This window comes from Chiloscyllium plagiosum, unplaced genomic scaffold (assembly GCF_037043375.1).
Source record: "Chiloscyllium plagiosum isolate Xiang-an unplaced genomic scaffold, Cpla_swu_hap1 HiC_scaffold_13, whole genome shotgun sequence".
NCBI classification, from domain to species: Eukaryota; Metazoa; Chordata; class Chondrichthyes; order Orectolobiformes; family Hemiscylliidae; genus Chiloscyllium; species Chiloscyllium plagiosum.
In genome coordinates, this window is record NW_028270151.1 from 92,317,538 (window position 1) to 92,334,112 (window position 16,575).

At 48.5% G+C, this 16,575-nt stretch overlaps 1 protein-coding gene across 1 annotated transcript in view; it reads right to left on the minus strand.

Annotated features, from left to right (window-relative positions):
* The window catches only part of LOC148148378 (uncharacterized), a 53,697-nt gene extending 39,374 nt beyond the window's left edge, over positions 1 to 14,323 (minus strand). Inside the window, exons 1-2 of the mRNA XM_087993200.1 lie at positions 14,163 to 14,323; positions 13,845 to 14,061 (exon numbers count right to left, since the gene is read on the minus strand). Coding sequence (XP_087849326.1) covers positions 13,845 to 14,061; positions 14,163 to 14,323 — 378 coding nt within the window. The remainder of the gene's footprint in view (positions 1 to 13,844; positions 14,062 to 14,162) is intronic.
* Between the last annotated feature and the right edge of the window lie 2,252 nt (positions 14,324 to 16,575).

Here is a 16,575-nt window from a genome sequence, read left to right on the forward strand (position 1 = left end):
AAATTTTATGTAACAGCATTCAGCTTTGTATGGATTTATTATAATTAGGTTACCAATATTGAACTACACAAAACACTTTGTGTTGTTAAACAAATGCAAGGTATTTGTCTTAACTGAAGGATGTTGAGTACACGTGCTGTGCTTTAGAAATTAACTATGACCATCTTTAATCGTTTATTATCTGTAGTCTGCAATATTCGGGAACGAAATCCTGCAGACACACTCTGCACAATGAAGGGTCTTGAATAGACAGAGACAGAGAAAGACCATAATTTTTGGCCTCAAAATACGGATCAGTATTACCCACCTCTCATGTGTGACTGCCCTCTTCCTCAAACCATGAAATGATACAAGGCAGCTGATTACTGTCCAGCCTCTCCTCCCCACTGACTATGTCTACAATCAGGCCCTCATCCCCTGAACAACACAAAGCAACCCAAGCTCAGGGTCTTTGTGAAAATCAAGGCCGGAATCAAGGCATCTTGCAGACGGGAAGGAATTTTAAAATTAAACGGGGAAGGTGAGTACGTGGTAACATCACTCACTGGGTTGAAGAGTGGCAAGTGGAGCTTAGTTTGGATTAATGCGAGCTATTGGATTTGGTAAATCAAACAAGAGCAGGACCAATACAATTAAAAGCAGGGCCTTTGGTAGTGTTGCAGAACAGAGACCTAGGCCGTCAGGCATAGTCCTTTAAAATTTGTATCTCATACAGATAGTGTGATTAAGAAGGTGTTTAACACACTTGTCTTCATTGGTCAGACCTTTGAGTATCGGAATTGGGACGTCCTGTTGTGGTTGTACAGGACATTGGTGAGACCTCTTCTGGAATGCTGTGTCCAGTCTGGTCATCTTGCCCGCTCATTCCATAGGCACACCACCCTCTGGGTGAAAAAGCTGCCCCTTAGGTAACTTTTAAATGTTTCCCTCTCACCTTAAAGCTATGCCCTCTAGTTTTGGTCTCCCCTACACTTATAAAATACATTGACTTTTCACGTTAATGTTATTGACCTTGATATTATTAAGCTGGAGAGGGTTCAGAGGAGAGTAATCTGGATGTTGCTGGGAATGGAGGAAGTGATCGATAAGGAGTGGCTGGATAGGCTGAGACTATTTTCACTGAAGAGGATGAGATTAAGGGGCAACTTTACAGAGGTTTACAAAATAATGAGGGGTACAGATAAGCTGAAGGGCTGATGTATTTTCCGTAGAGTTGGGGATTCAAAACTGAGGGATATTTTAAGGTGCGAGGAAAAAGATTTACAAAAGTCATGAGCGGTAATTATTTTAGACAGAAGCTGGCTTGGGTGTGGAATGAACTTCCAGAGGAAGTGGTGAAAGCAGTGACAGTTACAATGTTTAAAGGACATTTAGATCAGTACATGGATAAGACATCAGTTTGGATGGTGCTGTGAGCAGCTGCCCTCTCCCTCCCCATCTATGAATGAATCCCTGTTGGTTTTCACCCTCTGCCAATGCCTGTGCAGTGGCGTGTGGAGGCCAGCAGAGGGTGACATTGCATCACTTTAAGCCCCACAGAGACTGCCAGACCTGCCCCACACAGACACACACAGATACACACACAGCAATTGTTAGGACACAACATTGCGCTCATCTGGTAATTTAAACTAAACATAGCAGTATTGGGAATATAGCAGTATTTCACTTGCTCACACTCATGAGTGGGGCAGGATTTCAGTTGTTTCATGGGAACTGAGAAGCTATGGCAATCTCAATGTTTGTAGATGGCACCAAACCTGGAAGAATTGTGAAGTCTATGGAGGAGAGTGTGGAACTGTAACAGGACAGTGACACGTTGGTGTAGTGTTCAGGTGTAAGGCAGATGGGGATCAGTGCAGAGCAGTGTGAGGTGATACACTTCGGTATGAACGACAATGAAAGACAGTTTAAAACAGGCTGTGCCAATACAATGGAGCTGCAGGACCAGAGAGCGCTGCGTGTATATGAGCACAGATTGTTGAAGATATCAGGACAAGTGGGGAGAGCAGTAACTATCACAGATTAGTTTCAGTATCTGAGCTGTTTACAGGAGGAGGTGTAGGAGGGAGCCTCCGTGCTCCCTTCCTGGGAGGTGGTGGTGATGATGTGTTGTGAGCCCACCCTCCTGCCCACCGAGACCGTGGGGATTCCATTTGTACCAGCTCGACACAAAAAGGAGATGGCATGAGGGCCACGGCTTCTAAGTTGTGCCGGAGGGAAACGGAGCTTCCAGTGGGTTTAAACTGAGAATTGCCCTTCACTGAACATTGCTCCTTACTCGGTCGGTGGGACGTGGATGTTTCAGAATCTCCACACGAGGCGTCCCGGTCCTCTTCGGCTCTTACCAGGGTCCTCCCCACATGGCGGGATGAGGGGGTGAGGGAACGGATATCGGGCACTCCACCACCCGGATAGGCCCTTTCTGTCCTATTCCAGGCTGTTTCTCCTGAAATGGGAGAAAAGGAGGGAGAGAGGGAGGGTGGGAGTGGGTGGCCCTGCTGTTAGTGCTGGTGTAGGTGGGGGACGGGGTCATGGTGAGGTGTCCGGAGGCAGTCAGTCCACTTTGTTGTATCCATGCAGTGTTTTTAGTGAAGGGGGGTAACGTGGAGGGAGAGAGAGAGAGAGAGAGAGAGAGAGACAGACAGACAGACAGAGACAGAGACAGAGAGAGAGAGAAAGTGCTGCACGCAGCAGTGAGAGTGGTGGAGCATGAATCTTGTTTGGGGAGTAGATGCTACAACAGATATACAGTGAGTGTGAGGGAGCAGAGAGAATATGGTGAGCTGTATCCTGACAGAGCGGGGAAGGTTATTGCTGCTTATCCTGTATTGCTGGACGTTTCTTCAGACCTCAGATACTGCACTGAACTGGGTGGTGAGCTCAGACCATGCTCGGTGTGTCTGGTGGTATGGCCCCCCTCTATACTAGCCCCTCCACCAGGACTCCCATGCCCCTGTCGACAAACCGTGATGTAAGTGCCTCTTATCTGCCATGCTCGAGGTAAACTGTGCAGGGCAGCTCCGAACTGAGAAAGCTCAACCGTGTGCCCCTTGGCCTTTTAAAGATGGCACCAGCGCCAGCGATCACTGAATATCCAGGGGCATCCGGGCGATGGTGAGTACCACCCGCCATGATGGATGGGAGAATCAGGCTAGTATTGAATGAGAGGGACATCATGGGGTGGGGTGGGTAGTTAATGAGGTAAGTTTGAAGTGATAGCACCGGGAAATAGCTCAGCCTCGTGCAGACGGTCCCTCTGTCACACTCAAGGAAAATTAAACAAAGATAAATTATTGTTAGAATCTGCCCAATGAGTCATATATTCTGTTGAAACCAATTCCAGTTACAAAGATGCAGAACAAATGCTCATCTGACTTCACATCAATATCCCTTTTTCCCATCTTTCCTGGGAAGACTGGCTCATGTTACAGGATGCTATCGAATTGCTGACATTTCAGCATTCTGAAACCTGGGAACACAACCTTCCATGACACTGTCTCTCAGTCTCCCCCTCTCTGTCTACTTCCCAACCCACTCCCATGCGGTGATATTAAAACTGATTCCCCCGCCATCTCTCTCTGGCAGTGATGTTCACACCCACAACACCCCCTTGTCAGGGCACAATAGGGATATGGAGCTGCAAATGGGTGGAAGCTGCACATCCTGTCACTTCCAGCACGGGCTGCTAGTTTTCCCCACACTGGACAGGGATCTAACACAGTGTTACTGAGCGATGCACTGCGGGGGGGATGTATACAGTCCTACATGCTGGGAGGGTAACTGCTCCTGGGTTAAAGATCAATGCACTGGGGTGGGGTACACAGTCCTACATGCTGGGAGGGTAACTGCTCCTGGGTTAAAGATCAATGCTCTGGGGTGGGGTACACAGCCCTACATGCTGGGAGGGTAACTGCTCCTGGGTTACAGATCAATGCCCTGGTTTGGTGTACACAGACCTACATGCTGGGAGGGTAACTGCTCCTGGGTTACAGATTAATGCCCTGGTTTGGAGTACACAGCCCTACATGCTGGGAGGGTAACTGCTCCTGGTTTACAGATCAATGCACTGGTTTGGTGTACACAGTCCTACATGCTGGGAGGGTAACTGCTCCTGGTTTACAGATCAATGCCCTGGTTTGGGGTACACAGTCCCACATGCTGGGAGGGTAACTGTTCCTGGTTTACAGATCAATGCCCTGGTTTGGGGTACACAGCCATACATGCTGGGAGGGTAACTGCTCCTGGGTTACAGATCAATGCCCTGGTTTGGTGTACACAGCCCTACATGCTGGGAGGGTAACTGCTCCTGGGTTACAGACCAATGCACTGGTTTGGTGTACACAGCCCTACATGCTTGGAGGGTAACTGCTCCTGGGTTACAGATCAATGCACTGGGGTGATGTACACAGCCCTACATGCTGGGAGGGTAACTGCTCCTGGTTTACAGATCAATGCCCTGGTTTGGGGTACACAGCCCTACATGCTGGGAGGGTAACTGCTCCTGGTTTACAGATCAATGCACTGGGGTGGGGTACACAGCCCTACATGCTGGGAGGGTAACTGCTCCTGGGTTACAGATCAATGCACTGGTTTGGTGTACACAGCCCTACATGCTGGGAGGGTAACTGCTCCTGGGTTACAGATCAATGCACTGGGGTGATGCACACAGCCCTACATGCTGGGAGGGTAACTGCTCCTGGTTTACAGATCAATGCCCTGGGGTGGGGTACACAGCCCTACATGCTGGGAGGGTAACTGTTCCTGGTTTACAGATGAATGCCCTGGTTTGGGGTACACAGCCCTACATGCTGGGAGGGTAACTGCTCCTGGGTTACAGATCTATGCCCTGGTTTGGGGTACACAGTCCCACATGCTGGGAGGGTAACTGTTCCTGGTTTACAGATCAATGCCCTGGTTTGGTGTACACAGCCCTACATGCTGGGAGGGTAACTGCTCCTGGGTTACAGATCAATGCCCTGGTTTGGTGTACACAGTCCTACATGCTGGGAGGGTAACTGCTCTTGGGTTACAGATCAATGCCCTGGTTTGGTGTACACAGTCCTACATGCTGGGAGGGTAACTGCTCCTGGTTTACAGATCAATGCCCTGGTTTGGGGTACACAGCCCTACATGTTGGGAGGGTAACTGCTCCGGGGTTACAGATCAATGCCCTGGTTTGGAGTACACAGTCCTTCATGCTGGGAGGGTAACTGTTCCTGGTTTACAGATGAATGCCCTGGTTTGGGGTACACAGCCCTACATGCTGGGAGGGTAACTGCTCCTGGTCTACAGATGAATGCCCTGGTTTGGTGGACACAGTCCCACATGCTGAGAGGGTAACTGCTCCTCTTTTACAGATTAATTCCCGGGTGATCACTGCACAGGTCACTGTGCTGGTCAGACTATCTGCTTGAGGTTTATTGATAATTCCATGATGTGGTCGGTGCAGCTCCCCGTGCTGGATGGATATTTCTTTCAGGTTGACACATTAGTGCACTGCTGATTTCTGCACAGCTCCCATTCCTGGACAGATATCTAGTCTGGGTTTATAGGTCAATGTACTGCTGTGGTTTACACAGCTCCCTGTATTCCTGTGTAGCAGCTTTGAAATGCTGAATGTTCCCTTCCATTTCCTGTGTGAGCAGTCTGAGAGATTAAAATATCTGCTCCAATCGCTGAGTAACACCCTCCAATGGCTGAATGGCCTCATTCTGTTCCTGTTTCAAACTCTTGATGGGCTGAATAGCCTGCTTCAGTATCGGTGTAGTTGTGAATGGTGCTGACTATTTTGAAACCATCAGTGAATAGGCCACTTCTGACTTTATGATGGAGGGAAGGCCATTGATGCTGCAGCTGTTACTAGCCCACAGTGCCTCATGGATGGCCAGTTTCCATGTGCTCAGTCCTTTCTATGTATGTCCTACTTCACAGGAGTGAGTGCCACATCACACAGTGAGCAGGACGCCTAATATGATTTATCTCTCCATCCCGGAGGCTCTCAGCCTCATTCGTGATGAAGGTCTGCTGCCCCAAACGGTGATTTTCCTGCTCCTCGGATGCTGCCTGACCTGCTGTGTTTTTCCAGCAACAAACTAATCTTGAGTATGTCAAATATGAGGCTGAGACTTTCCCTCCACCAGGACTGTGTGCTGGCTGCTCCTACAGATACTGTCAGGGAGAAGATCCCTCTGGGACAAGGAGTTTGGTGAGGATGTTTCCCCCAGTCTGGCTGTTGTGTATTGAAGCCTGTCCCTGCTCAGGCAGTGGGGGGCCTGTGGGGACACTCCTGGTGATGGACATTGAAGTCCCACACCCAGAGGACGGTCTGTGTCCTTGGCACCCGCAGTGCTGCCTTTGATTTGTTTCCAACATCGAGGGGAACTGAGTTATCACCGAGAGGAGGGGTGGGAGGCAGAAGATAACCACCCTCAGGCGATTTCCTTGACCATGTGTGATCTGTTACTATGAGATTTCCTGGGTTCTGGAATCAATGATGGGGATTTGCAGGGTAACTCCTTCCCTGACTGTACCCCAGGGTGTCCCCACCACTGGTAGTTCTGTCCTGCCGGTGGGACAGGATATACCCAGGGATGGTGATGGGGCCTCAGGAAACATTCTGGGTGGCACGGTGGCACAGTGGTTAGCACTGCTGCTCCATTAGATATTTTGAGCCTTCTCCATCTGGCACTGAGATTGTAGCTGATCAGGTTGGGGTCTCAGCTGCACTTTCCTGTCTGTGTCCCATTATCCGTGACTCACTTCTCTGTCAAATAATTAACTAATGCATCTTTCAATCAATGTGAACATAGAGGTACGCTAAACTTCCAGAGAAGAGAAGTACGACTTGAAAGGTCCTTTCAGACTTATTCTTCATCCTTCTTATAGAATCAGAGAGTCATGCATAACGGAAACAGACCCGTTAGTCCATTCTGTTCACTCCGAGCAGATATCAAATCTGATCTAGTCCCATTTGCCAGCATTTTGCCAATATCCCTCCTCGTTTAGATACTTTTTACATGTGCGATTGTAACCGCCGTCACCACTTCCTCTGACAGCACTTTCTGTACACATACCACTCTCTGTGTAAAACATTTATCTTCAGGTCCCTTCTAAATCATTCGTCCTCTCGCCTTCAGCCTATGCCCTCTTGTTCTGGACTCCCCTACCCTGGGGAGCAGAACATAGCTGTTCAGAATATCCATGCCCCTGCTGGTTTTATAAACCTCTATAATGTCACCCCTCATCTCTGACACTCCAGGGGGAAACGCCTCAACCTAATTAACCTCTCCCTAAGGCTCAAACTTCCAGTCCTGGAACATCTGTGTGCAAGTCATTTCTGCAGAAAACCGAATTGTACGCAGTATTCTTAAAGTGGCCTCACCAACATCGTGTACAGATGCAACATACCACCACAACTCCTGTACTCAATGCTCTGACTGATTAAGGCAAATGTGCCACATGTGTTCAGCACCGCACTGACTACCTGCGACTCCACTTTCAAGGAACAATGTACCTGCAACCCAAGGTCCCTTTGTTCCACAACATTTCCCAGGACCTTACCATTAAATGTAGAAGTCCTGCCCTGATTTGCCTTCCCAAATGCAAAGCTTCATATTTATCTAAATTAAACTTCATCTGTCAACTCCTTGCCCCTTTATCCCATCTAATTGCGTTCTGGTTGTACTGCTAACAACAAATGTGAAATGTAACCAGGTTTGTGATATGGAAGATGATGTCAGTCTCAGACTGGGTCAGGGTCAGTTTTAGGAACAAATCAGGCATGTTTCTTTAATTTGCTAAAACAACACGTTTATAATACACAGCAATGTTACTCAAACTATGATGGAAAGATGAATGGCAAACGATTTGTGTATTGCAATAATATAATAATATTTCCCTTTCTAAAGACACTGACACACACACACACACAATCTCTGCAATTTTAACTTGAAAGAGCTTTGTCCAGATATTATTGAAACTCATGACAAAGGAATAATTGCAAGATTGTCTAAAACGTTATTCTGCTTCACAAGATATTGTACTCACACAGTTGATAGCAATGGGATTTCATCCTGGGAGAGTTGGATTTGGCTGAATTCCCTTTGCTTTAGGCAGTGAGGAGATTCCAGTGACTTCTGGTCAGGGATCACCCAATGGGTAGTACGGAGGTTAGCACTGCTGCCTCACAGCACCAGGGACTTGGGGTCGATTCCAGCCTTGGGTGACTGTCCGTGTGGAGTTTGCACATTCTCCACTTGTCTGTGTGAGCTTCTAATGGGTGATCCAGTTTCCCAGCACAGCTCAAACTGTGTAGGTTCGGTGGATTATTCATTCTAAATTGTCTGTAGTGTTCAGGGATTTCTAGGTTGGGCAGGGGTAAATATAGGGAAATGATTTGTATGGACTTGTTAGGCTGAAGGGCCTGTTTCAACACTGCAGGGATTCCATAAAAATAAGAATGATAATGATGACTTTACAGTTTTGGTTTTGGCTCGCACACATTGTTGAAATGAGGAATAATGAAGGAGAGAAAGTGCAATAGGCCTTTCCTTCTTAGGCAGATTGTATTTTCTCCCTCTCTGAGCTAAATCACACAGGAATGTCATTCTCTCCCAAACTGTACCATGTGAGGTCTCCTTGTACATTGTCCAAACTATGTCCCCATCACATTCCCTGTTCCATGTAGGTGCATCATTGCTGCTGTCATACACAGAGCCATACCCTTAGCAGAAAATGGTCTCGGTCAATTTGGAATATGTTTACATGTCCCTGCGACATTAAAAAATAAAATGTTTAATTTATTCAGAATACCTGTGTTAAAATGAACGCATTTTTAAAACAACGACAGAAATTGCTGGAAAAGCTCCTTTTACATGCTATATTTGTATCAGCCTCCAGCACTTCCTTTGGCAGCTCATTCCATACACACACCACCCTCTGTGTGAAAAGGTGTACTTTAGGCCTCATCAAAACCTTTTCCCTCTCACTTTCAAACAATGCCTTCTCGTATTGGACGCCCCTAACCTGGGGAAAAAACCCTGACTACTCACCCTATCCATGACCGTTCTGATTTCATAAACCTTTACTGTTGCGAAATGTGACTCCAATCAACACGAATGGCTGTACTTTCAGTCATCCTGGGCCTAAATTCTGAAATGCAATACTGACACCTCTTCCTTCTCCATCAAGTCACAATTCTAAATCCATTTTAATCAGTTTGTTCAGATGTATCCTGAGACATTTGTGTGGGATTTGCACCTGGACCTTTGTGCCCGGAGGTAGGGACACTAGCATCACTGGGCAATACCCATAAAGCTGTAACATTATTCGCCTGTGTGTTTGTTCATCAGCCCGTTCTGACATGATGTGACATACCTTTGCAACAGGCAGGACTTGAATCCAGTCCTTCTAGTCCAAAGCTTGGAGCACTACCACACAAGTTCAGGAATTGGAATCAAATCCAGAGATCTGGCTCAGCGGCAGGGACACTACCCAGCACACTACCATACCCAGATTTTGAGTCATATTTTAGTGCCCACTTTCAGCTTGGTGTGAATTTATTACAATTAGGTTACCATGACTGAATTACAAAAAACAATTTGTATTATTAATCCAATGCAAGATATTTGTCTCAACTGTTGGATATTGAGTGTTTGTGCTGTGCCATCGAAATTAACTATGGCCATCTTTAATCGCTATTATCTGTAGTCTGCAATATTAGGGAAAGAAATCCTGCAGATACACGATGAAGGGTCTCAAATAGATATTTATTACTGAACACCAGAGACGAAAGAAGATCTTAATTTCTGGTCACAAAACACCGATCACTCTTACCCAACTCGAACATGCGACTCCCCTCTTCCTGGCCGGTGATTACTGTCCAGCCTCTCCTCCCCACTGACTGTGTCTGCTATCTGTCCCTCCTCCCCCTAACCACACAAGGCAAACCAAGCTCAAAGTTTTTGTGAAAATCAAGGCCAGAATGTGCAGGCCTCCTGGAGAGGGATGGGCATTTTAAAATTGAAGGGAGAGGGTGAGGTGGCAGTAATACCACACACTGGGCTGAGGGGTAGCAGATGGAGTTTAGTTTGGATTAATGGGAGGTATTGTATTTGGTAAATCAAACAAGAGCAGGACCAATACAATTAAAAGTAGAGCCTTTGGCAATGTTGTAGAACAGAGACCTAGGCCGTCAGTTATAATTCTTTAAAATTTGCATCTCATATAGATAGTGTGGTTAAGAAGGTGTTTAACACATTTGTCTTCATTGGCCAGACCTTTGGGTATCGGAATTGGGACATCATGTTGAGGATGTACAGGACATTGGTGAGACCTCTTCTGGAATACTGTGTCCAGTCTGGTCAGCCAGCCCGCTCATTCCATAGGCACACCACCCTCTGGGTGAAAAAGCTGCCCCTTAGGTCACTTTAATATTTCCCCTCTCACTTTAAGCCTATGTCCTCTAGTTTTGGATTCCCCTACCCTTAGAAAACACCTTGACTATTCACTTTGATATTATTGACCTTGATATTATTAAGCTGGAGAGGGTTCCGAAGAGATTAACCTGGATGTTGCTGGGAAAGGAGGGATTGAGCAAAAAGAAGAGGCTGAATAGGCTGGGGCTTTTTTCACTGAAGAATATGAGATTCTGCGGTAACTTTACACAGGTTTATAAAATAATGAGGGGTACAGATAAGCTGAAGGGCAAATGTCTTTTCCCTAGAGTTGGGGATTCAAAACTGAGGGATAATTAAGGTGCGAGGAAAAAGATTAACAAAAGTCATGAGAGGTAATTATGTTAGACAGAATCTGGCTAGGGTGTGGAATGAACTTCCAGAGGAAGTGGTGAAAGCAGGGACAGTTACAATGTTTAAAGGACATTTAGATCAGTCCATGGATAAGACATCAGTTTGGATGGTGCTGTGAGCAGCTGCCCTCTCCCTCCCCCTCTCTGAATGAATCCCTGTTGGTATTCACCCTCTGCCAATGTCTGTGCAGTGGCGTGGGGAGGCCAGCAGAGGGTGGCATTGCATCACTTTAAGCACCACAGAGACTGCCAGACCTGCCCCACACAGAGACACACAGATACACATACAGCAATTGTTAGGACACAACATTGAGCTCATCTGGTAATTTAAACTAAACATAAAGAAATGCTCAATTTGCCTTGTAAACTGTTAAAATATGAGTGACAGAGAACTCCCAAATTCCACTGTTTAAATAAAAACACCAATTTATTTTTTTAACCCTGAAACTGAACATTTTACATCAACTATTCACAACTCGGAGAGCTCATTTCTCTTAATTGCTTATTACCCTACTCCAACTCTACAACAATATACTGTTTCAAAAAGACACATATTAAAATTACATAAACGTATTTTCAAAACCACACAGCAGCTGACCTCACACCAATATCACTTTTTCCCAACTTTCCTGGGAAGCCTGTTTTCATGTTACAGGATGCTATCCAAGTGTCTACATTTCAGCATTCTGTAACCTGGGAACACATCCTTCCATGACACTGTCTCTCAGTCTCCCCCTCTCTGTCTATACCCCAACCCCTCCCATGTGTTGATATTTAAACTGATTTCCTCGCCACCTCTCTGTGGCATGGATGTTCACACCCACAGCACCCCCTTGTCAGGGCACAATGGAGATATGGAGCTGTAAATGGGTGGGAGCTGCACATCCCATCACTTCCAGCATGAGCTGCAAGTTTCCCTAAACTGGGCAGGGATATAACACAGTGCTACTGAGCACTGCACTGGGGTGGCGTACACAGTCCTACATGCTGGGAGGGTAACTGCTCCTGGGTTACAGATCAATGCACTGGGGTGGGGTACACAGTCCTACATGCTGGGAGTGTAACTGCTCCTGGTTTACAGATCAATGCACTGGGGTGGGGTACACAGTCCTACATGCTGGGAGGATAACTGCTCCTGGTTTAAAGATCAATTCACGGGTGATCACTGCACAGGTCGCTGTGCTGGTCAGACTATCTGGTTGAGGTTTATAGATACTGCAATGATGTGGTCTGTGCAACTCCCCATGCTGGATGGATATTTGTTTCATGTTTACACATTTGTGCCCACTTGTGTTCTGCACAACTCCCGGTGCTGGACAGATATCTAGTCCGGGTTTATAGAACAATGCCCTGCTGTGTTCTGCACAGCTCCCGGTGCTGGACAGATATCTAGTCTGGCTTTATAGATCAATGCATGGATGTGGTCTGCATTGCTTCGCATGCTGAATTCTTGTTGGAGGAACACAGCAATCCAGGCAGCATCAGGAAGTGTAGAATTTGATGTTTCAGGTGCAGCCCTCCTTCAGGATTCTTACAGAACGGTTACACCCGAAATGTCGAGTTTTCCACGTCCTGATGGTGTCTGGATTGCTGTGTTCTCCCATCTTCCTGCCTGTCTACTTTGGACTCCAGCATCTGTATCTTTTCTGGCTCTATCCCAGCTTCCCAAACTTAACAGATGTCTAGTCTGCGTTTGAAGATAAGTGCTCTGACATGATTTGTGCAGTGTTTCATTCTGGACATATTGCTGGATTGTATTGACCAGTGCAATTGATGAATCTGGACAGATTGCTGGGTTGTACTGAGCAGTACACTGTTCTGGTCTGCACAGTGTTCCACAGTGAAAAGATATCTCCTCTGGGTTGATGGTGTCTGGGCTTGTTCTGTGAGCTGGATTGAGAATGTGGTATAGCTAACCCTTTCAGCTGATCTGGCAATGCCTTTAGTTCCCATTCCTGTGATTGAACCCTCTGTCTCTCACCCCATTAATGTTACAGTGTGCCCAGGCACAGTACATCATGTTGGTGGGGTGGGTAGGGGGGAAAGGCCATGGATAGGTCAAGGGGTTCCCCGGAACGTTCTGTCCCTGACATTCTATAACTGACATCCCCCGGAACGTTCTGTCCCTGACATTCTATAACTGACATTCCCCGGAACGTTCTGTTCCTGACATTCTTTACCTGACATTCCCCGGAACATTCTGTCCCTGACATTCTATACCTGACATTCCCCGGAACGTTCTGTTCCTGACATTCTATACCTGACATTCCCCGGAACGTTCTGTCCCTGACATTCTATAACTGCCATTCCCCGGAACGTTCTGTCCCTGACATTCTATAACTGTCATTCCCCGGAACGTTCCATCCCAGACATTCTCTAACTGACATTCCCCGGAACGTTCTGTCCCTGACATTGTTTGTGAACGCCGGACATCAGTGAATTGAACAAATGATACGATCCCGAGGGAAGAGATCCCGTTCCAGGGAGGAGACACTGTTCCGAAGGCCCCTCAGGCAGTTAAAGGGGTGAATACGTTTTCCCTGCGTTTACGTTTCTCCACGACACAGGATCGACCACAATTTAGACCAAAATACAGGAATTCCGAAACTCCATTTGTCTTCTGGAAACTGGGAGAGAATCCTTCAGGACAGCAATGTTTCCATCCTCCGTATTAGGAACTGGGAAGGAGTGACCTGTGTATGCTCTCGAGTGATCGAGTGTGTGGGAATGTTCTAGAAACCATCTGTCCTTATGGATGCATCTCTGTGTGTTTGGGGAGGGAGGGTTCTTGTGGTTTATGTCACATTTTTGTCAGTAATTCTGACCTTCCCATTTGTTATTCCAGCTCCGATTATTTTAATAAATCCCTGAATACAGGGACACATTTGAAAATCTCACTGGGTCCCCAATCAAACGGGTCCCTTTGCCTCCAGGCTGATGGATAATGGGTTTGTTTTCCTTCCTCACAGTTAACGTAGTGACCATCTACGTCCTGCTTTATAAAGATTGTGGATTGTCACCATGTGTCAGACGTTACCTGAAGGCCATGGCAGCGGCGGATCTCCTGGTCATTATCCTCGACCTGATCCTGAGACACATTCCCATTGTTTATCGGGAACAGTTTTATTTCCTGGTGTACTCCGTCCCCGTGTGTAATATCCACGCCGTCCTGCTTTATGCAGCCACTGACTGCTCTGTCTGGTTCACCGTCACTTTCACCTTTGATCGGTTTGTGGCCATTTGTTGCCAGAAGCTGAAAAGTAAATATTCCAGTGAAAAAACGGCGGCTGTGGTTCTGGGAGCAGTGACTGTGCTGAGCTGTTTAAAGAACATTTCCTGGTATTTTATGCTCTCGGCTCGGTATTGGCTGGGGAACACCCCCTGGTTTTGTGATGTAACAGACGCTGTTGTATTCTCCAGTGTCTGGGTCACAATCGAGTTCCTCCACCACATTCTAACCCCGTGTGTCCCATTTCTCCTGATTCTGCTGCTCAATGTTCTCACCGTCAGACACATTGTAGTGACCAGCAGAGCCCGTAGGAGACTCCGCGCTCACACCAATGGGGACGCTCAGTCTGACACTGAAATGAGAAACCGAAAAAAATCCATCATTTTACTGTTTGTGATCTCGGCCAATTTCATCCTGTTTTGGTCAACGTTAATGCTGTATTCTATATGGAGACGGATGTTGGCTATCAGTCTGTGTATCTCCATGACTTTGTGCTGGAATTGGGCTTCATGCTGCAGCTCCTCAGTTGCTGCACAAACACCGCGATTTATGCCGTGACCCAGACTAAGTTCAGGCAGCAGCTGAAGAATGTGCTGAAATATCACTTCACCCAAATCCATCCATCACTCAAATTCCTGCATTAATCAATCCATCCGGGATTTTCTCATTTCAGTTCAGTGTTTCAGCAATGGAGCAGCCTGTTGCTATGGTAACAGACTGAGGGTAGCGCTGGGTTGTCCATCCTTATCCCACAGGGGGGTTACAGGGAAACATTTCAATGTTTCTCACAACTCAGGGGCCGGTGAGAAAAGGCACCATCCCACTGACTGTATCCATCACTGCCATTTGTAAACAATAAAAATGTTGATTAAAGCATGCCGAGCAGCAGAGTGACCGATGTTGTTGTGTGTCTTTGTGTTGGAGAAGCTGAGCTGGAGAGAGACAGACTCAGCCCCAAGTCCTGGTCCTCAGGGAAGCGGAGGGCATCGCGCCCTGAGCTCAGGAGCTGGGTTTAAATCCCTCTGTGCCCCCACTCTAACCTGGCCTCCCATTTCCTCTCCCCTACTCTTGCTCCTCATTTCTCTCCCTCTCACTGCAAACACTTCCCTTCCCCCGAAGGTGGTGAGAGAGGAAGAACCAGGGAGACAGAGTGCATCAGACAGAGTGGGTGGGATGGAGGGGGGAGAGAGATTCAGTCAAACAGAAACGGAGGAAGATGAGGAGAGAGAGAGGGAGAGGGCGAGAGAGAGGGCGAGAGAGAGGGCGAGAGAGAGGGCGAGAGAGAGGGCGAGAGAGGGAGGGCGAGAGAGAGGGTGAGAGAGGGAGGGCGAGAGAGGGCGAGAGAGGGAGGGCGAGAGAGGGCGAGAGAGAGGGCGAGAGAGGGCGAGAGAGGGCGAGGGAGAGAGGGCGAGAGAGGGCGAGAGAGAGGGCGAGAGAGGGCGAGAGAGGGCGAGAGAGGGAGAGGGAGAGAGGGCGAGAGATGGCGAGAGAGGGGCGAGAGAGAGAGAGGGAGAGAGGGCGAGGGGGCAGGAGAGAGGGAGAGAGAGGGAGAGAGAGTGAGAGAGGGAGAGAGAGGGAGTGAGAGGGAGTGAGAGGGAGAAAGAGGGCGAGAGAGGGCGAGAGAGGGCGAGAGAGGGCGAGAGAGGGCGAGAGAGGGCGGAAGAGGGAGAGGGAGAGAGGGAGAGAGAGGGAGAGAGAGGGAGAGAGAGGGAGAGAGAGGGAGAGAGAGGGAGAGAGAGGGAGAGAGGGAGAGAGAGGGAGAGAGAGGGAGAGAGTGGGAGAGAGAGGGACAGAGAGGGCGAGAGAGAGGGCGAGAGAGGGCGAGAGAGGGCGAGAGAGGGCGAGAGAGGGGGCGAGAGAGGGCGAGAGAGAGGGCGAGAGAGGGTGAGAGAGAGGGCGAGAGAGGGCGAGAGAGAGGGCGAGAGAGGGCGAGAGAGGGAGAGAGAGGGCGAGAGAGGGCGAGAGAGGGAGAGAGAGGGAGAGAGAGGGAGAGAGAGGGAGAGAGAGGGCGAGAGAGGGAGAGAGAGGGAGAGAGAGGGCGAGAGAGGGCGAGAGAGGGCGAGAGAGGGAGAGAGAGGGCGAGAGAGGGCGAGAGAGGGCGGGAGAGGGCGAGAGAGGGAGAGAGAGGGCGAGAGAGGGCGAGAGAGGGCGAGAGAGGGCGAGAGAGGGAGAGAGGGGAGAGAGGGGGCGAGAGAGGGCGAGAGAGGGCGAGAGAGGGAGAGAGAGAGAGAGGGAGAGAGTGGGAGAGAGAGGGAGAGAGAGGGAGAGAGGGAGAGAGGGAGAGAGGGAGAGAGGGCGAGAGAGGGAGAGAGCGGGAGAGAGAGGGCGAGAGAGGGCGAGAGAGGGCGAGAGAGGGCGAGAGAGGGAGAGAGAGGGAGAGAGGGCGAGAAAGGGAGAGTGGGCGAGAGTGGGAGAGAGGGAGAGAGAGGGCGAGAGAGGGCGAGAGAGGGAGAGAGAGGGAGAGAGGGCGAGAGTGGGAGAGAGAGGGAGAGAGAGGGAGAGAGAGGACGAGAGAGGGCGAGAGAGGGATAGAGGGAGA